The sequence below is a fragment of the Stylophora pistillata genome, chromosome 8 (genome assembly GCF_964205215.1).
Source record: "Stylophora pistillata chromosome 8, jaStyPist1.2, whole genome shotgun sequence".
Lineage (NCBI taxonomy): Eukaryota > Metazoa > Cnidaria > Anthozoa > Scleractinia > Pocilloporidae > Stylophora > Stylophora pistillata.
Genome location: NC_142526.1, coordinates 30,272,672 through 30,300,239, shown reverse-complemented (window position 1 = coordinate 30,300,239; position 27,568 = coordinate 30,272,672). Strand labels below are relative to the sequence as shown.

The 27,568-nt window shown below is 38.8% G+C and overlaps 2 protein-coding genes across 5 annotated transcripts in view; one reads left to right on the top strand and one right to left on the bottom strand.

Annotated features, from left to right (window-relative positions):
• Window positions 1-17,573, top strand: part of LOC111322493 (palmitoleoyl-protein carboxylesterase notum1a) — a 23,619-nt gene extending 6,046 nt beyond the window's left edge. For 2 of the 4 annotated variants that reach the window (XM_022925598.2, XM_088731057.1), the window contains exons 2-13: window positions 5,200-5,264; window positions 5,748-5,959; window positions 8,025-8,077; window positions 9,849-9,944; window positions 10,847-10,907; window positions 11,779-11,840; window positions 12,057-12,159; window positions 12,656-12,847; window positions 13,143-13,255; window positions 13,666-13,831; window positions 14,104-14,151; window positions 14,545-17,573. In XM_022925598.2, coding sequence (XP_022781333.2) covers window positions 5,262-5,264; window positions 5,748-5,959; window positions 8,025-8,077; window positions 9,849-9,944; window positions 10,847-10,907; window positions 11,779-11,840; window positions 12,057-12,159; window positions 12,656-12,847; window positions 13,143-13,255; window positions 13,666-13,831; window positions 14,104-14,151; window positions 14,545-14,782 — 1,347 coding nt within the window. In that variant the 5' untranslated portion in view covers window positions 5,200-5,261 and the 3' untranslated portion in view covers window positions 14,783-17,573. Of the gene's footprint in view, window positions 1-4,134; window positions 5,265-5,747; window positions 5,960-8,024; window positions 8,078-9,848; window positions 9,945-10,846; window positions 10,908-11,778; window positions 11,841-12,056; window positions 12,160-12,655; window positions 12,848-13,142; window positions 13,256-13,665; window positions 13,832-14,103; window positions 14,152-14,544 lie in introns of those variants that run through there. The other 2 variants (XM_088731058.1, XM_088731056.1) reach the window with 2 other exon arrangements.
• LOC111322523 (cell division cycle 5-related protein) overlaps window positions 17,545-27,568 on the bottom strand; it is a 20,560-nt gene continuing 10,536 nt past the window's right edge. The window contains exons 13-22 of the mRNA XM_088731055.1: window positions 27,192-27,363; window positions 25,281-25,426; window positions 24,665-24,745; window positions 24,314-24,410; window positions 24,026-24,147; window positions 23,234-23,533; window positions 22,356-22,445; window positions 22,172-22,255; window positions 18,774-18,902; window positions 17,545-18,005 (exon numbers count right to left, since the gene is read on the bottom strand). Coding sequence (XP_088587181.1) covers window positions 17,892-18,005; window positions 18,774-18,902; window positions 22,172-22,255; window positions 22,356-22,445; window positions 23,234-23,533; window positions 24,026-24,147; window positions 24,314-24,410; window positions 24,665-24,745; window positions 25,281-25,426; window positions 27,192-27,363 — 1,335 coding nt within the window. The 3' untranslated portion in view covers window positions 17,545-17,891. The remainder of the gene's footprint in view (window positions 18,006-18,773; window positions 18,903-22,171; window positions 22,256-22,355; window positions 22,446-23,233; window positions 23,534-24,025; window positions 24,148-24,313; window positions 24,411-24,664; window positions 24,746-25,280; window positions 25,427-27,191; window positions 27,364-27,568) is intronic.

Below are 27,568 nucleotides of genomic sequence, written 5' to 3'. Positions count from 1 at the left end.
ATCCAAAATTAACTTGTGTACTGAGATAGTACAGCTAGCATTGAAAATGAGACCACTAGAGGTAGTATGTCTGTGTCAGAACCCGCCCACAAATAGAAATCTGCGATAATTAACTTTTACCGATCTGTAAATAATAAAATGGCGCTAATGGAACTCTGGCTGGTCTATACATAGAAACTCATCGAAACGTAAAAGGCTTGTTGTAAGGAGCTTGTTTGTAAAATGCAAAATATAGTACGGATTATACGTATGATGCACGATCCTCGCAGTAAATAGCGCTATTGCTTAAATAGCGCTATTTACTGCGAGGATCGTGCATCATACGTATCTAATACCGCAGTTCAAAATATATGAACTTCATATATTTCATTGTATCTGAGTACGGATTATGTTGCAGGGTATAAGTGAACTGAAATGCTTTGGTCGGTACTGTATCAGAACGGAAAATCGACTCTACTCATTTTATATCATGCTGTTCTCTCTGAAACGTTGAAATCTACAAGTTAAAGTTACCTTTCCTGAATCAAATTTCTTTTTCATGAATTAGTAAGTAAACGCAGTCGGCTAAAATCTTCCATTCAACAATTAAGTTGTTGTGAAAAAAATGCTTGCTTACCGTGCCACGTCGCGACAGATGTCTGGAAAACAAGCTGCAAAACATGTTTAGCAAAAGAATGCTCTCTTCCGAAACCGTATTATTGGACGCTACATTGCTAGTGAAAGGACCATTACGAAAGTCTTTGTACCAATCATTAATATCGCCATTCCTTTGCATTTTTGCTTTAATGAAATTCCTGGAAATATTACCTTCTCAAATGTTTATCTTATCCAATGCCTTGAGAAAGAACATCCGGTAAAGAAAACAAGCTCTTCGATCGCCCACGGTCCATTTTCTTCGCTCGTCATTGAAACACAACAGAGTTATTGCGTAACAACAGCACGCTAGAAAAGCAATGATATTTTTAGCGCGCAAGGTTATCTTTCACCATGTCAAATATTTCTTCCGCTTGATAATTACCAACCGACCGCCAGCTTCCTGAAAGCAAAACTGACAACATGACGCGAATTAAGAGACCGATGTGTGTCTTTAGCTTACTTACCAGCGAATTCCATCTCGTCTTGGAATCTTCTTGGACTTGGTCACGTAGATGTGGCGTTTCCGTATGACTTGAGAAAATAAAGATTTAAAACGAAAGAACGTGTTTGAAATCGATTTTTACCGCTTCTGATAGCTTTTTATTCGTACTGATCTTGTCTGATAGACTGTGTAAAGCGAATGTTTGGAAAACTGCGATAGCCATGATAAATTAAGAAGCAGCTCATAGATAGTAGAGAAAAGACGGAAGGTATGGCGTTGCATAGCTGGATCAGAAAGAGCTACACTTCTCCTTTTTCCTTCCACATGCAGAGCCGGATTTATCTCAAATCCGAAATTAAGCTCCCCTTACTCAAACTGGAAACAGAAATAGAAATGAAGAACTGTTCGAAGCCTATAGTGTTTGGAAAGCCGGGTTGACAGAGCAGCTTAAAGTAAGTGACTGGAAAACGCTTTTCAGGGAAAATAGTTTTTAATTTTGTGTAAGCGAGAAGTTCAATTATGTACGACTTCCTCAGATTATTTCATCTAACAAACTCTGATACCCAAAAAGACAAATTAGCCGTACTCATAAGCCCTTAAAATTTTGGTAACACTTCAACTATGAGAGCAAAATCTATTGCTCTGAAGAAATGCGAGTCAGAACTGGAAGAGAAGGCAGTAAAACCCAGAAATGAAAAATGCGCCAGCTGCTATGAAAGAAAACATAATAAACAGAACAATTACACAGAGATTTCCGATATGGTGTACTTTAGTATAAGCTTTTGAATTTATATTGTTTTCAAAGACGATTAACGCTGCCGCGGTAGTTAAAAACAAGTAGATAAAGTAACAAGATGTGATATTTTTAGACAGCGGTTTACCACAAATAAACTTCCTAAGTTCCAGCAGAGAATGTATCGATCACGCAAATTTAGATAAAAAAACTTTTATTGACCAAAGGCCGTTATTAAGAAACCGGCTTAAATAGCTTAATTAAAACGTATCCGATTCATTACAGCTAAGCGTGTTTCAAAGTCTTCTACTCGCACTATACTAGGCGCATATCTAAAACGAGGTGCAAAATACGTAACAGGCGATCGGGCTTTCACGCGATCCGTAGAAAATGAAAAGCGCTTTTTCTACTCGAGAAAATTTCGTTGATAGTCGCACTTTTCGTAATCATTATTTGAGAATTTTTTTTGTATTTTCTCACTTTTGTTTTTTGCAAACTCTATTTGCAAGCTGGTGGCACGCAGTTGGCTTAAAATAGTTTATTTTGAAAAATCGTCATCCCCATGTAAAAACTTGACACTTACGTACTAAAATTTTCCAATTGGCTATTTTTAGTTTCCAGCGTGCATCTAGTTTATAAGAATGCGAGATCGTCCGAAATCTTCAAGATCAGCTCTTTTCCCCTTTTTTTCTTTCCGCTTCCACCTTCACACAAACAAAGAAAGCTACTGAAATTTCTGAAAGAATTACAAATTGCCCTTCGAAATCAGTTGAGGGTAGGAAGTCAGTAGAGAGTTTCATGTTTGACCCCGGAGACGTAAGTTAACCTCGTTATCAACTGCACTTTGCTGTTATTACAGGCATTCTCTGTTATGTTTACAAACGAGAAAATATACGTCAACTTAACAACTAAATAGGTTTGATTAACCCCCACTGGATGATTCTATCAAGGCTTTGAATAACTTAAATATTTGTTTAGGAAATTTTCGGTGAGAATTCAGTTTGAGTTTTATGAAAATAAAAGACTAGTGCACTTTTTTTTTTCGAACGAAAGACTATCATTTCGCCAATTGTCTTCAAGCAAAGAGAACTGAACCACCTATTAAATTGTGATCACGTACATACCTTTGACACTGTTAACTTGTCCTAAAAAGAAATCGTCGATTACTGAATTAGCTTTTTTATTTAGATTTTCAGTCTGAAAGAATGATAAAGTACTGTGCCCCAGTAGTCCATAGCAAAATGAAATTTGAACCGGACAGCATTCTGCCCTGTATTGGCAGTAACTGTTTTTTTCATCCTTATATCTCGGAAGGCCTGAAATATTGGAATCATAGAGGATGGATGGGGTGAAAAGCTATAACAGCATTTCAACAACAGAGTTTCAGTGAAGCTGAACGCTCGGTTTTCATGAACTTATGTTTTAGCTACTCTGCATTTGAGAAATATTTCTTATCATTAGTAATGAATCTGGTGTTACATGTCTTTGGGGTTCGCTCATTTCATTTCTTTGTCTTTTAAAACTTTGAAAAGTATCGTTATTAGTAAAATATTTATCTGCAACAAAAATAGGCAACCAGTTTTGCAAGTCTGTATGATATTTAGGGCATCTCTTTCAATGCTCAGAATTCATGCAACAAAGAACGGTGCAAGACTGAGTTCGCAGTAATTCAGTGACATAGGACGAAAGGATGACTTATGAAAAAACATCGTGTTAACAGCGGGTTCAATTTCAGCCAACTGTTCTGTATGAAAAAAAAAGACAAAAAAGAGTTTTAAAACTGTCAAAATGTTGCGGTATTACCGTTAGTATGTAACCAACCGAAAAAAGAAAGATATCTCTTGCGCCATATACTAGAGAATAACTCGGATTCTTGATTGGGACGAAGCTGAGAAAATTGTCATAAATCAGTCAACTAAAACACATAAATAGATCTTTCTCGAAGTTCCTCAGCAACTGGAATTTATCGCAAACTCCAAAGGGCAGATAGGAGGTTGCTATGATGCAAACCAGCTCATGCTAAGGTCCATCTTTTTTCTGCCTTAGAACGTAATTTAATTTGAGCGTTTAATTAAGAGATTATTTCCCAGTTTGTGTAAAGAAATGACCCTTATGCCATTTTTTTATTTTTTATACTTATTTACAATTGAATTTAATTTATCTTTTTTAGCCAAGTCCTTACGCTCTTCAGGATAGTTAGTGACCGCAATATGCCCTCATTTTACAAAACTGTGTTTGTCAGAACACCTTTACCTCCTTATTACGTCAAGCAACCTCTGATGAGGAGTAGCGCAATAGCAAGTTAGTCAGCAGGTTAGTTAGTTGGACCCTTAACAAGCCTTTAACTAACACACCGCATATTGATCGATGTTTCTCTTTAGAAGCTTGCCCAGTACGTTTCCTTTCTTCATTTAAAATTGCTTGGCTTGAGAACGATTAAAAGCACGTTGTCTTCGATTGTTCTATTTGATTGCGCTGATGTGATAAACTTATCATATTTTCATTTGTTTCCTCGCATTACTGAGCACATAAACACGACTGGCGATAAGGGCGGTACATTTCGTGACATCGGTTCGCAGATTTGGACGGAATTTATACACGGACGGATTAAGTTATCGTCTCTAAGTGCTTTCAAGATCGGCCTATTGTATAAGTTTTTCGCGAGCTTCCCGGGGTCGCATTCGTTCGTTGTACAAACGATTACACCGAAGCAAAAACAGTGTCCGCCAATGCGGTCTTTTCCTTTTTACCTTTGATCCTGCGGGTTACAATTAAATCATTCTTTTGATCAACCGCCAAACGGGTCCCATGTGGGTAGGAACGCGAGAAATGGTCTTACAGGCTTAATTGGTTTCACCGAGAAAAAACTACGTTTTTCCCTTGAAGGAAATAATAACGCGCAAATTCGTCTCTAGAACAATCTAGGTTTTGATCACGCGCGCCCCAAGACTTACACGTGCTACTGTTTGTCGTTTAATTCCAGCAATTAGAATAAACCATAAAAGTATGGGGGCATTGCAACGTAAATATTTGAATTAGATGGATATCATTGCATTAAGTATTAGAGGCTGCTCCAATAACGTGCTTGGGTGTGTAATTGAAGCGTCCAGAATTAACTTTGCGGTTCACACGGTCATGGAGTTAAATAATTGAGCAATTAGGATAAAGCTTTAAAGTTACCGCGTCCAATAGAGAGCGAAGTTCACAACTATATAGCCTAGTCGAGCACCACGGTGTTATCTATTTCTGGTCGTCACTTATAGTGTCCCGTTGGTTTCGACGCAGGTAGTCCATTCTTGGAGTTGTAAGCGTGTTTTATTGCCGTGATAAAAGATCACACGGCGTGAAAAAAACGGTTACTTTGAGGCCGGGCGATTTTTTTTTTCAGGTTGAACAACTAACCTGATTGCAGCGTTTAAAAGGACAACTAGTTGATTTTTAGCATCGAAAATGGTGAGTGAATTCTTGAAGGTAGATCTTGGTGTTCAGTTTCTTCTTTAAATTTTATCATAGATTATTTTAGATCAAAATGAGCGGTTCTCGCAAGTTGTTTAATTTAAACGCATTTAGGATACTAATTTGTCACAATTGTAAATACTTAGTCAATTATGTCGAACCCTTAATTTGTTTTCACACGATGGCTACGCACTTTAAGCCGTGGCAAAAATAAGCCGAGAAAACAACTAATTCAAACGTTTTATTTATAGAACAACTTTTGTGATATTTGTGCAAGTAATACTCGCAGAAGAAATGGTGTTTTTCAAAAGAAAAAAACCACCTGGGCCTATTCAATCGTCGTGTTGTAGAACAATTCATAAAATCGGTATCTTGCTTTCTTACAAAGACTCAAAGCTCTCGAACTATATTTGATTCACACCATGTTTAGAAAACAAATGACAAAAATATTTTCCTTCTTGTGTTTATCTTTCCCGGCAGTTCCTTGTTTTCACAGCGATGTTTTTCTGGGCGTTTCTGGGTGTTCCTCTTGTTGACTGCAGCATAGACCTACAGCAAGAATCGTTGAACGAGGGCCCTCGACAGTTCGTTCACCTGGCGAAACAGTGCCCTCAGTCGCGCGATCTATTTATGATGAAGTTACACCATCTTACTGACAGAAACGTTACATGCAACGATGGTACACCAGCAGGGTAAGTTCTAAGGTAGAAAGCAATATTTGTGCTGACAGAATGATTGTCGATGTAACAGTTATCGAAACAAGAATCACTACTCACAATACGTGATAATTTGCGCAGGTCTCGCATTGCTTCAATGTTCAAACGTCAAGTTCGTGTTTACATAGAGCTTTCCTTAACAAACTCAACGCCCAAACGTGTTCTTGACCGCGTGCCGAAGGAATTACTGTCAGGTTAACGGGAAGTTTAAAAATCATATTTTGACCGAGGGTTGAATATGGAATCAGAGTATAAGCCATAAGTGGCATCAAACCGCCAAAATTATCACAAAATCTAAGTGCAGATTTGAAGATATCTATATGAAACGTGAACGATAATATTTTTATTACAACGAGTTTTCCGGAAATTCTTTAAGTTCTGTTTTAATCTATAAGATTAATTTTTAAATTGAAGGAAACTAATTATTAAGATTCTTACATCTCGACTTTGCCAGCATTTTATTCCTGCAGTTCTTTGTTGCCAGCATTTCAATTAAGCAGGAATTTTGTTTTTATGCCAGCTTAATGCAATACGGAATCATCGAAGGATAAAAAACAAGGCATTAACTCAATTGACCAGTACGTGAAGTGAGCGAAGCACTTTCGATTTACTTCCTCAAGCAGTTGTACAAATAAATCGCCAAAAAAGAATAAAGAACTTCATTATTACAATATAATCAAGCAAAGAATAAATAATATAGAAATTTCTTTTGATTCATAGTTAATGAAATTTGATGAAAAGCCGAAAACCTTTGAAGTCAGCCTTGTTCCCAGAAAACTCCATTAAAAGAACAGATGTTTGCAGTTATGATGAAAAACACTATAATTCTTCTTTGTCATGATGTTGGCTCCAGCACAAAATCTTTCCTTCCTGCTTTTGAAATCGTGTTTTGGAATATTCAAAACTTTTCAAAAAGGTAGTTATCAAGATTGAAATTTTCAAATACTGGCAGACTTAAGTTTGTCTGCTTCTTCTTGGTCAAGTCCTCTTTTTAGATTTCGCACACTGATTTGTTGTTTGTCAGCATTCACTTGTTGATTGGGCTTCAGTTAGCAAGTTCATAACTTATCAATAGCATTGATTGACGAATTTGGTCAATCTCACGAAAAACACCCATACATGGTCTTGTTTACAAATGCTGCAGGGAATTCTTTGGCAGTTACTGCACAGTAAATAAAGTGATAGATTCCGTTACCTTCCTGTGTGTCGCAAATCTCCGCCAATTTTGCAGTCATCGTCAAATCCTTGTTAATCACGCTATTAATTTGATAATTATTTCTTTTATTCTGAATTAAATTTCTCAAACGCTCCGAATACCTTATCCAACTAACCAAAACAATTTTAACTCTTTTGATAGCGGGACCCTCAAATCCTTTTAATAGATTTGGAACTGTTTCAGTGAACCGAGAAAATATCTAGATGTTCAAACATTAAGCCAGCCTTTTAGCAATCAAGGAGGTTTCTGCCTTGTGCCAGGTTAAAATGCGGCTATCTAAAGGTTATTTAACGGAGTTAAGTAACAAAAAGGGGGATCTCGCCTTGCTCTAATCCAATAAAACTCGAGAAAGACTTCGTTTTAGCTGTGGCTCAGAAGTCAAATATTCAATTGATAAATCTGAAGGTTTGCAGTTGGAATCTTGTGGGGAGGGGACTAAGAAGTTCTTCTTTGTATTAAAACAATACAGTTTTGTTACTTGACGACAAAGCTAAACATTAACCATCATTAATCAGTGTCTTTTCTGAGATTCATTATTTCACAAGAAAGGATGTTGTTTTCCAGCAAAATAAAATAGATGTCGCAACTTTTACTGCACACTGAATTCGTTTTTTGGTTCCCGTTGCAAACGTGTTTGCATTCGGGTCATTTTCAGAATTTGGCTCTAAGCCGACCATTGTACAACTAACGAACTACATGGATATAAAATCGAGAGCAATAAAATCAACAGCAAATTCAATAAAAAGAGATAAATAAAGCAACTACGAAAAGTTTTCATAAATATGTATTTATTTTCTTCTCAGTGTTTCCTCGTTTCTTTGGCAGGTATTATTTGAGGAAAGCTCATGGTAGTAAAAGATGGATTGTGTATTTGGCGGGTAAGTATAAATCAGTCTGTGTGTTTTTAGTTTTGACTTAGCTTACAAATTGTCCTTTATCAGGGTTTTAAATAAATTTGAGAAGATTAAGAAAGAACACATCTTTGTCCCACAATACCTCGGTAAACTTGTTACAAAAATATCTTATCAACATGTCCTTAATTTTGAAGGCAGAACACCTTTAAGTCGGAAGTTCTTTCGGTAAATGTAGCATGGAAGAAAGCCAATCGCCTAGACACTTTACTTTAGCTATAATGATAGCTTTCATATAAACGATCACGCGAAACAATTTTCTTCAGGATGTAAAGCTGCAATCACTTTGCTGATTGTTGAAAAAACAATTGCATCGTGTCACCCTGTCTTTTGTTCATTGTGCGCTAATCCAAGTTTACGCAGGGATTTTTACAACTTCATGAAAGTGAAAAAGTGTTTCGGACGGACTTCCTTCGTATCCTCCGGGCCGAGAAAAGGTCGGATACCTAAGAAGGAAAGATTCGGTTAAATAAAATAAATGAAAATTTCGCTTTCTTCCCGACCAGGCAATTGTATCTTTAATGGTCGCAGTTTGTTTGGAATGTCGTTCTTTTGATATTGAATGTTCAACGTTCGATGAATACTGATTGCGTTGATCCGAAAGAGCGCTCTCCTTCAATTTGAGTAACAAAGAGGATCAACATGTCAGGGGACAGATGTGGTTTGAATAGGATTAGGGGTATCATCCAAAGAATTACGAGAAATGTCGTTAAGTGTTTCATAGAAGGTAAAATTTAATCGGACGCTAGAATGAGCAGAAGCGCTTGCTGAAAATATCTTCTTTTATCTTGTTTAGCCTGGTTAAAAGGGGAGATGTTATGATCACCTTCTAACAGTATGGTCTGTTTTTTAAAATGTAAAAAAAGAGAGAATTGTCTAGAACTGAGCTTAGCACATTAACGTACATTACAGCGAGCATTCAACCTTAGCGATAGGCTGGAATAACGAGACATTCTTCGACGCGGCTCTGGGTAATTTGCAGCTGAAAAGAAAATTGCAGTGTTTTTGAAGAGCCAGTATCTCGCACAGGATCGATAAGTTTTTTAACAGTTCAGATTCTCATTGGTATTTCCTGTTGTTTTTCCTCTATTTTTTGGGAAGCTTTTAATGCGGTTTATCGGATATTTGGATACAGTCGTCTTAGAGGACCCGTTTGCAAGTAACCCCTTAAATTGAATTGATCCTCTCAGTTGCTAGTATTTCCGCCAAGTTTTTTTTTTTTTTTCTTTTTCGTACCGTAATTCACTGGGGAAACAGAAATTTTGAGTGTAAAAGATAGTGGATTATAAATACTGTATAAGTTCTGGCGGCTTTTGATTTGGTCTTAATTTTAAAATCTGCTCTCTGTTTTGTTGCTATAATATCATTCGCGGAGGTTCTATTCTATGTCTGCCAGCAGCACATAGCGAAAACAAGACATTTTGCCGGAAAGGGTTAAAACCACGCTTTTGCAAAAATATCATAACTTCCCAAAGGTAGAAAGTACTTTCAGTCTCCTGTTGGTTCTTCAGCATATTTTGACTGCTGAAGTATTTCATACAGCCCCTAATTTAGACACACCCTCTTGTGGTTTTCTTTTCCTTCGGATGCAAGATCTGCTTCTGTTTCTATTTTCTTTTTGTAAACACTTAGAAGTCAATCTGTTTAAAAGCGTACCGCCTAAAGCGGCAGGATCCCAAATCACAATGTCCCTCATCATCTGCTCTCTAATCTTTGATTCTGCTTGTTTTCTCACCAGGCGGTGAGTTCTGTACCAGTTCGGAGTCTTGCAACGCGAGATATTCTAAGATGAAATATTTGATGTCTTCTGCTACGTGGAGCTCTTTTAGATTTGGTATGACGTAAATGAAACTCTTCTTCTAGATTCCAAGGCGGAAAACTCTCCGCTTTGTGTCCCTTTTTATTTTCTGCGGCATAAAATGACTGAGAGTATCCAAGTAAATGTTTATCCTGCATGGAATGCCCTGGCAATTTTTCAGATAGTGGATACTCCTACTAGAGGATCAATTAAAGAACATGTATCCCCTAGATAGGTATTATTTCTCACTTAATCCCCTTAAGTTACTTTTAGATCCCCGTTTTCGGAGTGCCTAAAAGAATCTAAAAATAGCCCAACCTGTGTCGCGAATTTTCGACTTCCTGTGCAGGACTGTGTACGTTCTTTACCTTGAAATTCAAACAACGCGAGCGAAGTATACGCACAGTTATGTCGAGTTTAAGAAACCACGAAAGGATGACAGCAAAAACGTAAGAAAAAAAAAAAACAAAACAACAACAACAAAAAAAACAGTTGGTTAGCGAGCAAAACAACACTTCCGCAAGCGCAACACATTTTCTAGCAAAATTCTCTATCTTCTCTGCTTGATTACCACCTTGGAATTCCCTGGCAAAAAGGTAGAGTCTGTTAAACGCACGCGGAGATTAGACCTTAACTCCTCTGACGTTGACTGCACTCCAGCAGCATTCCGCACTGGGGAACATCCGTTTAAATTTGGTTGGCAGATTGAGCGAGTTATATTTAGTGCGATAAATTTTTTTTAGAAGGAAAATATACACCCTTACCTCCGTACTAGACCGTGAGACCACCTTCCGTGATTCTATGAATAACTTAACACAGCTCTTAAAGATCGATTCGGACTTATACCTGACTCTTTCTCGTGATTTTATAGGGTTAAAAAATAAAAAAATATACGCCTGATTTGCTGACCTCTTCTGCTGTCTTGTCCTTTTTGTTAGGCACGGGAATCCTGTCATCTGACCCAGTCCTAAATCCAACCTGGTGGAATGCAAATCTTGTGTAAGATTTTCATATTATTAATTATTTTTTTGGGGTGTGCAACCAAAGCTAGTGCATGTAGTTAGAAAGAAAGTTCATGTCATTATGTCATAAGCTGCAAGAAAAGTTCGTGCGTAATGACCCGATTCTTTAATAGAAGAGGATTTGAGAGCTGCGTATAAATAATTTCCGGAGTCATTTTTAGCCCAAAAACTATTTCCCTCGAAGAGAATAAAATGTTGAAATAGTCGTGGAGTCGGGTAACAAAAACCAGAGAGTTAAGAATAAACGGAGCATAAACTCTTTCACTCCAAGATCTCGTTAGTAATTCTCCTTACTGTCTGCCAAAATTCTTATAATGTTATTCTGGAGAATTTGGTATTGGATCAACTGATATTTTTCTTTACTCTGCCCACTTGTCTCCTTGATATTGTATTGTTTCTGTAAAGAGAAATTCTCCTTCTTAGTCGCTCAAAGGAGTTAAAGAGTTATTGGGGGATGGATAGGATTGACACATTCATTGACAAACATGTAAATTCTGGCCTGCAAGCAGGATGTTTTCGGTACTTCAACGACACGACCGGCAAGGCGCACGCGTTTCGAACGCGGGCGAGTGCGAGAGGTGTTTTCGTGCCAGACCCCTCGTGGACTTCTCACTCGCCGCTGGCTTTGCTCGCCGGATCAAATCTCTCTTCGCCGCTTGTGCTGTGGTGCAATAAGAGGTGTAATGAGAGCCCGCTTACAGGCCAGCGCAATTCCGACCAAATTTTTCGGGATTCGCAAACCGCGGTGTACTTCCTTTACCATTTGGGAAAGAAGTTTGTATGTATTCATGACCGACGTGTACCTACTTGTAAGCAAAAGTTATTAATGTTTGTTACTTTGTCGTCAGGTATATACCGTATTGCTCAAGTGATGCATGGATTGGCAATGCATCCGCCAGTGAAACAGGAGGTACACACCTGTTCATTTACCTTCCTTTATATTTCATTACGTCTCCTGATACTTCGTTCCAATAATTGATCACAAGCAAAGAGCTTTACGCCTGTGAGATTTTTTAAGATTTCATCACATCCAGCTCTGCGGTCAGTCTTAACTACCTACAGTAGTTTGAGGGGGTCTACAATCCCATGCCGTAGGTACAAGACTTTTTTACTTCGTGTTTTTCAGAGCGATTCTCCTTTGTTGGAAGCAGAATATTGGAAAGGGTGTTTATGGAGCTGACATCAAAGGGTCTGGATAATGCCAAACGTCTTCTTGTAGCAGGAAGCAGGTATTCTGATCTCACTCTCATGTTTTCGTTAACTTAGAAAACAACTCAGTTGTTAAGGCTCAAACCAGGTCTATTTGCTTTGGAAGGGTAAATTTCTGAGGGGTTTTTTAACATGCTTCCCTCAGAATAAAGTTTGAGCCAGTTAATAGGACCCAACTACAGGTGTGATTAAAGGTTGAGAACAGTCTGAGATTGCGTAAGTTTTCCTTTACTTCGCCTTGTGATTGGGTTTTAAAATACTCGTGCCATTCCCCTCAACCTGGGTCAATCTTTACAGTATGCTGAACACATGTCATCTGAACTTAGTCATGGCCTAACTCACCATAGAGGTCTCTCCAGCTCAGTTGAGTGGCAACGAAGCGCAGAATTCGAAGGAAGGTCTGGGCTTCGATTCCTCGTGGGAACTCAGAATCTTTGTTGTACGCTATTTTCCAAACGAACAAGACCTTTTTTTAAAAACTCGAATATTAATGATTCGCTCCTATTTCGTCCTCAGCGCTGGTGGTATCGGCGTGATTCTCAACTTGGACAGGATTGTTAAAAGGCTTGAGATGGGTGGCCTTAAAATCGATGTTCGAGGCCTGGCTGATTCCGGCTGGTACCTGGACATTCCTCCGTGTCCTGCAGGAGGGAAACACTGCCAGGGAGCTAAACTCCAAGAAAACAACATGATCAGCATCGGAATGACGTAAGTGATCACGTGACCTGCTTAACAGGTTCTCGGCTAAAACGCTAGTGAGAGGAAAGATCAGATATGCTTGTGCCTCTGATCTTCGCGCGCGTTATTTACCGCTTGCACTAGCAGGTATGAATCACTGGCGCCTAGTTTAGTAGGACCAAGTCAAGTGTTTTGTTCTACTTGGCGCCTTCATATATTAAGGAGGACTTTAGAATGAAAAACTTCGTATATACTTTCAGCTCTTTTTTTACATCTTAAGCCATGAAAAACTTTGTATATAGTTTTAGCTTTTGTTTATTTTTAGTTATTGGAGAGGCGTTGTGCCCGACGACTGCGCGAGAAGAAATCCTCAGAAAAAATGGAAATGCTTCTTTGGTGAACATGTATATCATACAGACGATAAGTCTCCGAAACATAGTAAGTCTAACTGAAAATAAGAAAATTTCAAAACGTTCATCTAAATGCTTAGGGGTACGAAAAGTTTAACTGAAAACTTCAGAAGAGCAACCTTATCAGTCTCGGAGCTGGGCCTACTTCGCGCTGATCATATCAAACTGTCCATCAAAACGGAGCTTCTCAAAAACGCTCTTCAACGAAGGCAACTTTGAAGAAGCTAGTTTATGCTCTAGACAATTCAAGGTTTTTTAGTGTTTTAGGAAATTTACGTTTTGTAAGAAACAAAAACAGAAGCAGCGAAGTTGCAATGCAAACCCATAAGAAACAATGATAGTGGAGGAGACGAAAAGGGTTTACAAATGACATTCCCAATGATATTCCCAATCCAAAGAAAATCCGTTCTAATTGTCTCCAAATTTGCTTCGAAACAGGTCCATTGTTCGTTTTCCAGTGGTTGTATGATAGTGCACAGTTGGTGTGGTCAATTGGTGCGAATATTATGAAATCTAGTAAACCATCTAAGAAGGAGATTGATCGGGTATTGTACATTGGGAATGAAGTGAGGGACTCCTTTAATAGAACCAAAGGACTGTCGTGGTGAGATTTTCTTTTCATTGCTTTCTTCAATTTGTAGAAATCAGGATCCCGTCTAAATGCGCCCTTTAAAGTACGTTGACATACAGCTACGAGGAAGAGGCTAGAACGATTTCCTTGCTGGCGACGTCCATTTAATGTTGCATTTGCACAGGAAACGTCATTGCACCACCGCTGAAAGTATCCGCGGTCGTTTAAGGGAATGTCTGGTAACCAACCTTCCACTGTAATCAATTACAAGTTTGAAATTTACTTTTCACATTGTTTTCTCATAGCGCGGTGTTTGCGCCATCTTGCATATCCCATGGCATCCTCAATCAAGAGTAAGTAAGATTTTAAAATTTTAACATGTTTCGTTAACATTTAAAAGGGGAAAAAAACGGATATTTAGCTTGGAAAATTAGACCGTTCGCGTCATCGTTAGTTCCCGTTACGTTTCTGTTGAAATCCTTTCCGACTAAAACCGCAAACGTTAGTTACTGTGACTTGTCGCTTTCCGATCGTGCATCGGGCGGAAAGCTTCGCTTTCCGAACATTGCCGCCGATAGGATTTAACAGACGCGTAACGATATCGCATCTTTACGGTGCATCTAAAAGAATCGAGTGGCGTTGCAGTTGTAGGATGTAATTAGTTAGAAATTCAGTCAAATACGATTCTTCTGCTGCTTAAAAGTGTAGTTAAGCATTTGGGTCGTTTTGTTCTTTTTACTCCATAGTGATTGGCTGAAAGTTCTAATGAGAGGAAAGAACCTAAACCAGGTGATTAACGATTGGTACCAGTCCTCTGGACAGGAAACGCGAGACTGTCCGTCACTCATCGGAACGGAGTGCAATTATCCACATTGTAATCCGACGTGTCCTTCTTTAGGCCGGAAATTAATGGGTCTGCGGTCCCACGGTAAAGCCATTAAAACGCCGTCTGACAAGGTGGTGGTTCCAACACCACATAAATGAGAGAACGCCACGGAAAAATGGTTCCTCAAGTCACTCGTGTAATGAAGAAGTTGTTAATGGTATATTACTATATTTTAATAAGCAACAGGCCGTATTGATAACAGCTACTGTAGACTTGTTCGTATTACGAAATTAATGATTAAAAACAAATTGGAAAAAGCGTAACTAATTTTGAAAAGGTCGGCTTTTTAATCAACTAGTCAAGATTGGTTTTGAGGCCCTGCTATCCTCCATTATTTTCATCGAAGGCCCGCCAAACGGTAGGTAGGTTATGTATGAGGGCACATAATGTAGTTTACGTAAATGAGTTAATAATGGTAATTGAACTGAGTGGAGTGCAATTTGGGCTGAAATCATACGCGTGATTTCGAAATCGAACGAGCGCGCAGCGCGAGTTCGATTTGAAATCACAAGTATGATTTCAGACCAAAATTGCACTCCACTCAGTTCAATTACCACTTTATTACATCCATTTTGAAATCACCCAAATACAGGACTTGGTCAATTCAAATATTTTACTGATGCAGTACTGAGCCGGTTTTTAAATAATAAGTGGAACCGGAAACGCTTTTACATCTTATTTTGTATGCAAAACAGAAAGACTGACATCATGTGTCAAAAACTAAGTCAAGCGTAAAATGATGCCATTTAGAGCAAAAAATGGTGCAATTCGTGAATAAATTGCACCAATTAGAGCCAATCAGATTACAGGGACCACCAGTGATTTCAAAATGGATGTAATAAATTATGAAAGTACATTATATGTTAATATACAATGTAACTGAACGATAAACCACCCGCTAAAATTCGACTAAATTTTGTTTTCACTCAAAGTAAGAGAGGTTGGTGGCAATCTGGTGAAAAAAAAGATCCACATCTTTCTATAGACATATGAAACCAACTTTTATCTTTGGCCATAAGCTATATCTCATCCTTCACTGTAAATTTAAGTCTATTTTCTCTCGTAAAAATACGAAGAAAAAGAAAACTATTGTAAATCATCAAGGCTGATATTATAACAGAAACTCATTTTAAATTAATCGTATCAAAATAGGACAATTGAAACACCAAACTCCAGACCCCCTTTTGTATGCTAGAGATAGTGGGTAGTTGAAAGACACTGTTTTGTTGTATAATATCGACAATTATTAATCATTATAATGCATCAAATATTTTTTCTCGCGCGCGATTGGTCTAAGCACATGACCTGATCGCATAGACCTCAGCTAAAACTGGGAAATATCCGAGGATAAAGACCAAGAGATATTCCCCAATTTTACGGCGTCTTCAACGACGAAAGCGTTCGTGAAAAAAATTAATTGAAATGTTAAGAGAGCGTTTAGCTATAAATACAGTAGGGATATGTTTGTTTGTTCGTAAAATCGTTTTATAACATAACCAAAGTAAAGCGTACACTCTGATTGGTCAATTTGGCGTCCACCATTTGCCCATGGGTGTATGCTGCTGACATGAGCAGGTGTAAAGACTATTTTTCTGCGCGCGCTTGTTTTTTCTGGTCACGTAAAATTTGTTAAATAAAAGAAAAAATCTTTTGCTACAATGTATCAATGTTATGTTATAAAACAAGTAGTAAACGCCACAGTGTACACTATTGAGTTATGGATGCACTTGGGAGGTTTGCTAAGCACTCGAGAAGCTAGAGTCGCTCTCGGCTATCGCCTCGCGCGACTCTTACGCTTCTTTCGTCCTTAGTGTATGCTGTGGTGTTTACCATTTGTTAACCAGAAACACTGTGATATAAAAATCTCACGCACAGCAAATAGTAAGCTGTTCGTAAACATTTCACCTGCGCGTTGAAAAAATATTTGAAGGATAATCAACACAAGAGCTTCCATTTAGCGCGAAAATATGCTCTTATATTTGTCCTTGGACATTATCTGTTCGTTAGTATTCACAGTTTTCCGCGAGTTTCGCTCTTGGAAACCATTTCACATCTCGGAACACATGAACGTCCGCGGACAAATATTCGTGCATATCTTCGCGCCACATGCAGGTTACTGTTCATATATATTAATTTTTCACAAATTTACCATGTTAGGTCGACTAGTTTATCGTTTTGATTCACTTGTTCGTGACCTGACAGCTTTTTGTTTAGATTAAAAGTTATTGTTGAAAAAGCTGTAAAACGAACAAGGGAGGGTTACTTTATCATTCGGCGCTAGCAAGGTTTTGACTAATTGACGTTCTGTTGTTAGGTACAGTGCTAAGTATTATAAAGATTTATTATATGGCTGTATCTCAACAGGACTAGGAACTATCGAATTCACAAATTTGATTGGTTGAAATCAATATTGAAAGCGTTCTAGATTTTCCCATCCAGACCGGTCTAGAAAAAAAAGGTACAAAGAATATAAAAAATTGGCATATGAGACACAGCCATATAATAAACATCTTGTTAACCGAGCTAGGTCGGTCTGTATGGGAGAATCTTGACCTCGGTCGCTGGTACAGACCGAACGCAGTGAGGTCTGTACTGGTGACCTCGGTCAAGATTCTCTCATAAAGACCTCCCGCTTGGTTAATAAGAACTAAATAATGACGTTTTAAATCACTGAATCCAACACTATAGACATTTAACTTAAAACAAATAAAGACAACTACGAGGTGCATTCCTCTGTAAAAGCTTACTCTATTTCGTCTCAATTGTGAGGCGGTGCTGTATAAAAGCATAACTAACTATTGGTGAATATTTCTTACGTGTACGTGAAGAAATTCTACATTATATTTACAACACCAAGAAATTAATAAACAACTGTTTTATTCCAAACAACTTTTGGTCTAGTCACAACAGTAGTACGAGGTCAGATTTCTAGTGTTCCCACCCGATCGCTGTACAATTCGATGAAAATGAACTATGAGGTTACAGCTCGACAAACAAACCTTGCCATCTTTTTCAGTGTGACGAGAATTTCCAAGGGACAGATTTTCAATGACAACAAAGTTTCTTTGGATAGAAATCTTCAAGTCGATTATTTGCAAGAGTAAATTAATGTCCGGTTTTTTTTTTTTTTTTTCTTGCGTTTTGAGATGTATTAAAATTTTCAACATTAAGGCATCCTGAAGACGACGAAAGAGGAAGAGTAGATTTTTAGCGGTGTTGCATCTGACTGTAGGTCGCGCCTCGTTCATACAGAAGATTGGAATAACGAGATTGAAGTTGATTTTCACGATCGGTTTGTCTTCTCACATCATCTCTCAGAGCCTGAAAGGAAACGGGAGAAAAAAATTTTAACGTGTACTGTAATAAAGAGAAGGTTCTCACTGACTTCACTGCTCCGTCCCCACCCCCCCCCCTCACCTAAGGGAAGGACTCAGCACCACCCCACACTTTCCTGTTAAACCCTAACCTTTATTTTAGTTTTCTTTAACAAGTGTACAAATTAGTAATTCTGTAAGAGGACAGTTTCTTTATTAACCGATGAAGACAATGTCAGGTTCCCGAACGTTTAGATTAAAATGTGGCGCTCGCATCCACAAGAGTATGAATCATATTTAACAAATGGTAAACACCACAGCGTACACTATTGAGTTATGGATGCACGCGGGAGGTTGCTAAGCACGAAAGAAGCGTAAGAGTCGCTCGAGGCGATAGCCGAGAGCGACTCTAGCTTCTTGAGTCGCTTACCATTTGTTTTATAACATAACATTGATACATTGTAGCTAAAGAGTTCCCTTTTATTTAAAAAATGTTACGTGACCAGAAAAAACAAGCGCGCGGGGAAAAATACTCTTTGCATTTACTCACGTCAGCAGCGTACACCCATGGGCAAATGGAGGACGCTAAATTGACCAATCAGAGCACGCGCTTTACTTTGGTTATGTTATAAACACAAGTACAGATCAAATTGTGAAAGTAGTTCACAAAAGAGAATGTGCCCAATATTTCCCCTAAGGTTTGCCCGGCCTCTACTTGCGTCCACAAAAAAAAGAAGTCTTGATACGGAAAGACAAAAATACCACAAAAAAATACCTCAACTCTCTTTGGAATGGCTCTTAGTTCGTAATCTCTCAGAGAACTGAAAGTCTCTTTCTCCATGTGAGCCTGTTCAACTTGTTCGTAAAGATCATTAATCTGCTTCGTCAGACCTACAGCTCGGGTCTAAAAGAAGAAAAATATATCAAACCGAAATACCAAAGGCAGAACTCCCTTATACTTTTCTTTACAGTAAATTTTTAGTTTTATAAGCTTTAGGAGACTTTTCAGGTTTTAAGCTGACTGATTAGAGAAGCACAAATTTGCACATTTCATGTGTTATTCGTTCTTTGTACTGTTCTCCATAGAATTGTACTCCAGAAGTTATCAATTCCGTGAAGATAGTAACCCGGATTGTATTGGTTTGGCCTTTCGAATTGGAAATCTCACACGGACATTCCTACCAATCAGAATCCAAATGAAAATAATCATTCCTTAAAAGTTTGCTCCGCTTATAGCAGTTTGATTTTTTCCCTGTAACTTCTTAAGAGCAGTTCTCCGAAAAAGTGAAGCAAAGTTAGAAATGAAAATTTTTAACCCCCCTTCAATTTTTGCGTGGAGGTAGGTTACCTTGGGGGATAAACAAAAACAACCACATTTGGATTGGCTGATGTATCGTTGCCATGGTAACCGCACTAGATGACGTCGGCCTCAGGACCATGGTTTGAGCAAAAGTTCCACTCTCAAAAAGTAAAAGTAAATAAGTCTGGTTCTCGGATGCATGTGAACCACTTCAAATGAAATTCGTACAGATGGTAGAGCCACTCTCCCAGTTTATATAATTTGCCGATAAAATATTTTGGGTTTTATACACAAGAAAATGCTCGTCTTATAATGTTCCCTCTCAGCCACTTAGACACTGCAGGAAAAAACAAGCACAACCACATTCCTAATTTCTCCGAAAGCACTCTTTCCACATCAACCAAATTAGCAGCAGAGATTACACAGATATTGAAGTTCCTAAATATTCTAAAATCAATTTGGGGAAAATGATATTCTGGCCATGGGTAATTTTTGAAGGCTCTAGTATTTGGCTCAAACAGGCTTTAGTGAGACAAACTTAGCTTCAAAAGTATCTTTTATCATCTTGTCTATCACCTACATTTAGTTGATAAGGTTTTGGCCAACGAATTTGATGAAATATAACTTGATACAAAACCTGCCTTGAAGATTTTGGGAATTTCTTCAGGATGCTTTCGTCGCGTGGTTCTCCCCAGTGCCTCTCCTTCGCTCCTTCCATTTTCTTGACCAAATCTAGCGCAGACTCTACTCTAACGCTTACTCCCACCGAATATCCAGTTTTCCGTGTTTCATACCAGAGGGAGATGATGATACAAGTAGCCCGCATACACTTAGCAAAGAATAGTTGTCAAGGTCAAAACATGGTCGTAATACTTGCGATTTCTGCCGTCGGGCACCTAAATTCATCAATATTATCCAACCAGGAAGCAAAGTAAATGTTTCGAGATCAATGTAAAAAGCAAATGGATGCCTTTGAACAATCCAAAGTAACGTCTTTGGTTAAAATCGAGTCCAATATTGCGACAGTCGATAAGCCTAGAATGGTGAATAAACTGAACGCGTAGGCCGGAAGTTCGAGAAGCACGACTGCTGACCGGATATAACAAAATGTAATGGGATGTAACACTGGATGCAAGTGTAATGATATCCTCTTCTTACGGGTTTGTTTTACAATTGCAATGGTAAAGGAAGCCCCCCACTCCCCCCAAAGAAAACAAAAACAACAACAACGAAAATCGAAAAACCGAAGCATCAAGGAAAAATTAAACGTTGAGCAATCTCATACCCCGGGAAACTGGGAACAGGATTGAAAAGTTTGGGTGCTACGGGAATGAGTTTTCCTGTCTCTTCTTGATATGCTGGGTTGGTCTTTTACCTAGTTGTACTTGACAGTTTTTGCACCGACCCCTCCAGTAAATCCCCAGACAATCTTGGTGATGTTGACAAATATCAAGCGAGTTTGCTTCATCGTGATTAACATAAAAAAAAACACTTGTAAAAAATGTATGCGTTTAGGCATATCGAGTACCTTGATGCAAACAGATATAGCGACAATGTCGCTTTATCTGAAGCTACAAAAACAAACAAACAAAAAGCGCGAAAATTGCATTTAAAAAGTACATCCGGTCAGCAGGTTTGCTCATCGCATTTCCGGTCTACATACGTGTGGTCGTAAACAACGATTTCTTCCCTTCTCAGCCATGCACCACGGAATGTACGGCTCGATTTAGTCAAAGACTTATTTCAGAATAGTTACAGACATGCATTTGCTTAGCTGTGATCTTGATGCATCTAATAAACTTCCTGGATGAATTGTATCGATGAATTATTTCGATACTAGACACACGACTGTGTTTGACCTGTTCGACTGTTCTTTATTTGGGTTATTTGGGTTATCTCTGGTTTAAAAGTAGATGTTCGGTGAGGCTAGCCAGTTAGATTTGACCTTTCCGCTAGAGTCTGTGCAAAATTTGGTCGAGAAAATGGTGCGAGGGAACTGAGAAGAGACCCATACTATACAACAAAGGCATCCTGAAGAAATTTCCAAAACTTGCATGGTAAGCTTTGTTTCAATTTATATTTCATCAAATTCGTCGGTCAAAACCTAATCAATCAAATGTAGATAACAGATAAGATGATAGAAAATATTTCTGAAGCTGATATTCTCTATCTAAAGCCTGTTTGAGCCAAATAATGGAGCCCTCAAAATTTCAAATTTTGCAATTTTTTGCAACTTGCCTCGGATGTCTTCAACACCCATTACCAAAATGTAATTTTCCTCAAATAGATTCTATGATATTTAGAAACTTCAATATCTATGTAAGCTCTGCTACTAATTTGTTTTTTTTTTGGGAAAGAATATGGCTGTGCTTGTTTTCCAGCTTGTCAAAATGGCGGACAGGCAACATAGTATTAGGAGCATTGCCTTCTTCATCGTAAAACCCAAAATACTTTATCGGCCAATTTTAAAAACTAGGAGAGTATCTCTACCATTTGTATGAATTTCACTTCAATTGGTTCACACACCCGAGAACCGGACTCGTTTATTTTTACTTCTTGAGAGTGAATTACATGTTCAAAACATAGACCTCAGGCTGACGTGATCAAGTGCGGTTACCATGGCAACAACACACCTGCCCATCCAAATATGGCTGTATTTGTTCATCCCCCTAGGTAACCTACCTCCAGACAAAAAATGAAGGAGGGCTAAAAATTTCATTTCCAACTTTGTCAGAGAATTGCTCTTAATGGCTAAAAATTTCCTGTGTATTGATAAACGTTATGACGATTTTCAATCTGATCACGAAGCGTCAATCGAAATACGGTTTAAAAACTACTACGTAAAATCACACAGAAACAGAGAATATTCTTACCTGGTAGCCACCTAGAAGAACTTTCAGTTTCTTTTCAATTTTGGCCGCTCGTTTCGCGTCTTCAGTCATGTGTGTTCGGTTCATCTTTAGAAGTAATGAAAACAAACATTGAGAAAAAGTAGTTCGTTTAGCTCCTAGAGTCCACGTCACAATATACATTTACGAAGATGATACAATCTCTCACCTCAAGTCTTTTCTCCAAGGATTCCAGTCTGTCCTTCTTGCTGGCTAAAGCAGCTCTTGTGTATCGCTGCTGTGTCGGCAAAAACAAAACCTATCGAAGATACGAGCAGTTTAGTTTGACAGATTGAACTTCTTTTAAAATATAAATGAATATAGAGCTCCGTATCTTTCACCTACATAGACATAGACTGACGCTCACCAACTATATTTCTAACGCTAAGTTGGTCGGCCACCCAACCCAACCATAATTACTCTAGCAGGTGGGGTCCGTTTATCTGTCTCCCCGCGCCCGTTTTTAGTCTCATTGACGCGTTTTTTACCATCCCCCCTGTTTCAATTGAAAGTATACCAATTTCCTGTAGTCGGCGCGAGAAAGATTGTGTTGCGTAACAAGACCGAACCATGGCTACGAAAGAGACTGGAATCCACACTCGGCGGACTTGGATTTTTCTTTGTCCCGCCCCCGTGAAAAACGTTAATCGCGTTCTTTTTATAGACAACTACTACAGCATAAAATTGAACAGCACCAAATAAACGCACCACTCGATAGCTACAGTTGAACGGTGGCATATAATCTCCTTCGCAGCTGTTGATTTATCTCTTCGAGAAAAAAAAAAGGTTTTCGAAGACAGCGTTCCGTGACGGAACAAAACCAAAAGACTGCGAAGGTGACACTAGAAGTGACACCATTATTTCAGTTCAAACTTGTCCCTCTCTAACCCTACACTTACACAAACTGTTATGTTGGGCAGCCAAAAGAGAGCTCTAGCGTGGCTTCACAAACGAATTTTCAGGATCAAGGACATGATTTCATGTTACTACGAATTTGCAAGGTAAACTGTCAAGGGTCGTGCGAAAGCAATAGTTAAATCACCGTGCCTGAGCATAGCATTCTTCCCACACTTTAGTGTAGCTCTCAATAGGCAGATCTCCGTGAGCCATTTTGGACTTGACGAATTCCATTTCCTTCGCCAGAAGCTCCTTTGCGTTACCGATCTCTTTCTCTGAGAACGATTCCAGGGGCTCATTTTGAAGAGCGGCTTGATTTGCTGCTATCACAGCCTGGGCAGAATTCTTGGATTTCTTGTGGGTCAAGTTTTCGATCTGTAGAGCTGTTGGGTGACTGACGATGTCATGTCGAATCATGGTCACCATCTCTCGCTTGATGAGTTCTTCCGCCTAAAGCAGAAAATTCACCTAAGCATTAATTTGAAACGTATAGAATTTTCAAACATAGCTGTGTTTTCTTTCTTTCTTTTTTCTTTCGCCTAGGTAAGAGAGAGATTTAGCACCGCGTTTACGTGAAACGGCAAATGTCAGCTTGCCCTTTCACGTTTCACGCTTTGTCCACAAAGAATAGTTTTGGTGCCCTTTTTTCAGCAATTAACTTCTACTCTGTGAGAAAAAAAGTGAAGAAAATGTTACGTACACGGTACACGCGAAGCAGGCTACTTTCACGTAGAAAGGGCAAAACGCAACCGGAAAACGTGAAAAAATGGAAGGGAAAAACAAGGTCATATGGTAATTCTTTCCGTTTGCGTTCCACGTAATTCTTTCCGTTTATATTTCACGTAAACGCAGTGCTAAATCTCTCTAATAATCAGCAAATCGAAACGAATCGAACGAACAGTGTTAGGTATCAATATTGACTGCGGTCTTTTCCCTTTCTACCTGCTGTAGTCCTGTGAGGGGCGGTTCAACATTGGCCGGCCTTAGAACAGTAGCGTTAACATTCGAGGGGCGTGGCATGTCCCGCTGTACGGCCTGGGACCGCCGTTTTAACTCTCTAAGTTCTGTAAAAAAAATACCACAAAACAACAACAGAGATGTATTTATACTCTGAAAAATCAAACTAAAACCAGTAGGGCAAATTATGCTTAGTGAATCTAAGCCATTCGACGGTATTTAAATCCTATGCTCAAAAATAACAAAAAATAAAATAAGTGTCGAGTTTCAAACCTTCGGCAGCTTTCATGGCCATTTTTCTGGCATCGACATCAGCTGCATCTTCAACAAAGCCATTATCTGTGGCCTCTTCGTCTTCTCCCTCAGCGGTCTGTTAAGTAAAAGAAGAATTGAACTTTCATTTATCGTGTAAATTCAAGAGGTGGAGAAAATAAATGAAAAAATGAAAGTAAATCAAACACTACTTAACCTAAAAAAACGAATAGGTAATTTTTCTGAGAGCACGGCTTCTATTTATGGCTTGGGCAAATACTAAATTGAAACTACTTAAAAGATATCTCTAAATCACTGGGCCTAACCCAAGTATGGGTAGACTACTGTACATAGCAAAGAAAGGAACCTCACCTCTGGTAATACAATCTCAAAGTCATTAGAAGGTGCTGGGAGTGATGCTAAACCCGCTCTCAACTGAGCCTTCAGTTCTTCCTGCATGAACACAATATATAGTTTATATTATGTAGGAGTCTTGAGAAAGAAGTCCTGTAAATATGTTTAACACGATGAAGGGTGAAGGGAAGGGGATGAACACGTTTGACGAGATGAAGGGGGGAGGGGAGGGGATAAACATGTTTGACGTAATGACGGAGAGAGGGGAAAAGAGGGGAGGGGATAACCTTGTTTAACGTGATTGAGGGGGGAGGGGAGAGATAAACATGTTAAACGTGATGAAGGGGGGAGGGGAGGGATCATCTTGAGTTACGAGCCCTGAACACGGCAATCTCGATGCATAATGCATGGTGTAAGATTTCTCACCAACGCGCAGGAGCCTGTTGGAAGTTCGCGAGTAGCCATTTATACCCCCTTTGATAGAGAGAGGCACTGTGAAAGTAAAGTGCTTTTCCCAAAAACACAACACAATGACCTGAGTAGGACTTCAACCCAGACCTCTCTAGCCGGAGCCTAGCGCGCCATCCGTTAGGTCATTACTTTTCTCAAAGTGAACATGTCAGAGAATTCTTGCCTGTTGTTCTTTGGCTCCATAGCCTGCTTCATACTCCTCTAGCGACTCTTCTGGATTAATATTCAGTTTATCTCTCACAGACGCACGCCCAGGAGTGGCTGAGCTTCCCCTGTGCGGGGTACCAGCCATGCTACGTGGAGTGACGCCTGCGGACAAAAAACACGATTTACGGTTGAATGAGACGAAACCGCAAACGCATTGAATGTTCGTTGATTTACGTGCGTGTTTCATTGAGTCCCAACTTCGACTTAACTTGTTGAATTGTCAATTGACCTTAAAAGAGTTCTTTCTGGTGGATAGCTAAATTCTTACTTAAAAGTCGGTTACCCATTTAAATATTTTGAGAGACAGTTAACAAAGTCAGACACACCAGAAACATCTGGATAGTTATTCGGTGTTTTCCACATTTCGAAACGGCCGTGGTTTGTACGGTGGCCTACAACTGTCACATCAAATTAAAGCCACTCACATCAAATAAAAATCACTCACATCAAATTAAGATCACTCACGTCAAATTAAAATTACTCACATCAAATACAAATCGCTCACATCAAATACAAATCGCCCACATCAAATACAAATCGCTCACATCAAATACAAATCGCTTACATCAAATACAAATCGTCACATCAATTGGTCAGCGGCTAAGTCAATGAATGCTATCCCCAATGTATACTCGGTCTTCCATTTTAGCAAACAATCAACATCCAACAATAAATTTTACGGCTGAAATTTCCGATAAGGAAACAACATTCCCGGACACATACATCTACAAAGACGAACGATTCGAAAAGGACGCAATCCTTGATGTGCGTACTAGTTTTAAACAGAGACATTTCAGTATACACACTTTAGTTCCTGTCACCCACAAGGAGTTAAGAAAGGCTTCATAAAAGGAGAGGCCTTTAGACTTCCCAGAACAAACTCCTCTTAAACAATATTAGAGGAGAAAATTGCAAATTTCAAAGCACATTTGCTAAAGAGGACCTCATTAACACAACCCTCTCAGAGGTGAATTTCAAAAACAGGAAACTAGCTCTTCAACAGAAACCGAAGACGAACAAACGAATCCTGCCTTTTGTTACACAATACCAACCATCAGTGCCAAACCTAAAGCAAATTCTCATGAGAAACTGGCATTTAATAGAAACAACCAGTACTGAGCGAACTATACAAAAATCCGCCGCTCGTATCTTACAGAAGAGGGCGATTGCTCAGACATACTCGTGAGGGCCAAACTTTGAATAGGCTAGTCGTGTAGGCCTGTCAACCCCCTTTTTACATATTTGCTAGAATTCTGATCAGTTAACTAATGTCGAGTCAAAGAACGATCGTACAAATCGAGTCGTACAAAATATGGCGGTAAGGTGGGAGTCCGAGTAAACATTTGGGATAGCATTCATTGACTTAGCCGCTGACCAATTGATGTATTTGATATGAGCGATTTGAATTTGATGTGAGCGATTTGTATTTGATGTGAGCGATTTGTATTTGATGTGGGCGATTTGTATTTGATGTGAGCGATTTGTATTTGATGTGAGTGATTTGTATTTGATGTGAGCGATTTGTATTTGATGTGAGCGATTTGTATTTGATGTGAGCGATTTGTATTTGATGTGAGCGATTTCGATTTAATCTGAGTAATTTTAATTTGACGTGAGTGATCTTAATTTGATGTGAGTGATTTTTATTTGATGTGAGTGACTTTAATTTGATGTGACAGTTGTAGGCCACCGTAGGTTTGAGAGAGCTGATAGTAAATTTACTGAGATTGCAAACAAGAGTTCAGGGGAGGATTACTAACTTTTTTCAAAAAAAAAAAAGCTGCATGCAAATGTAAAAAAATGGATTGGAAGAATCAATGCTAGCATCATTTCAAGTACAGTGTGGTAAATAACCTGTAATACTTACCTCCACTTTCTCCCTGAGGTGTCCTGTATGGTGTCGCTAGCATCATGTTTGGTGTCTGAATGGCTTGGTGTTTTGGGGTAACGCCCTCAAAGTCACTCTGAGTCAGGGGCGTGTTCATACCCCCTTTTAAAGGAGTGTCCACATTAGATAAAGCAAGGATGTTCTGGGCTTCCTGATAAACAAAACACAATAAGTTGGTCATTGATTTATTATCGTGACAACATACTTTAAGGTTGAGGAACATAAAATATTTCAGTAAATCAACCTCTAAATAAATACACACCATGTAAACACAATCAAAATTTGGCGGAAGTTTTATTCTAGCAACTCAAGGTGACTGGGAAATTTGCTGAGTGTGACTTTTTATCAATTTGTAT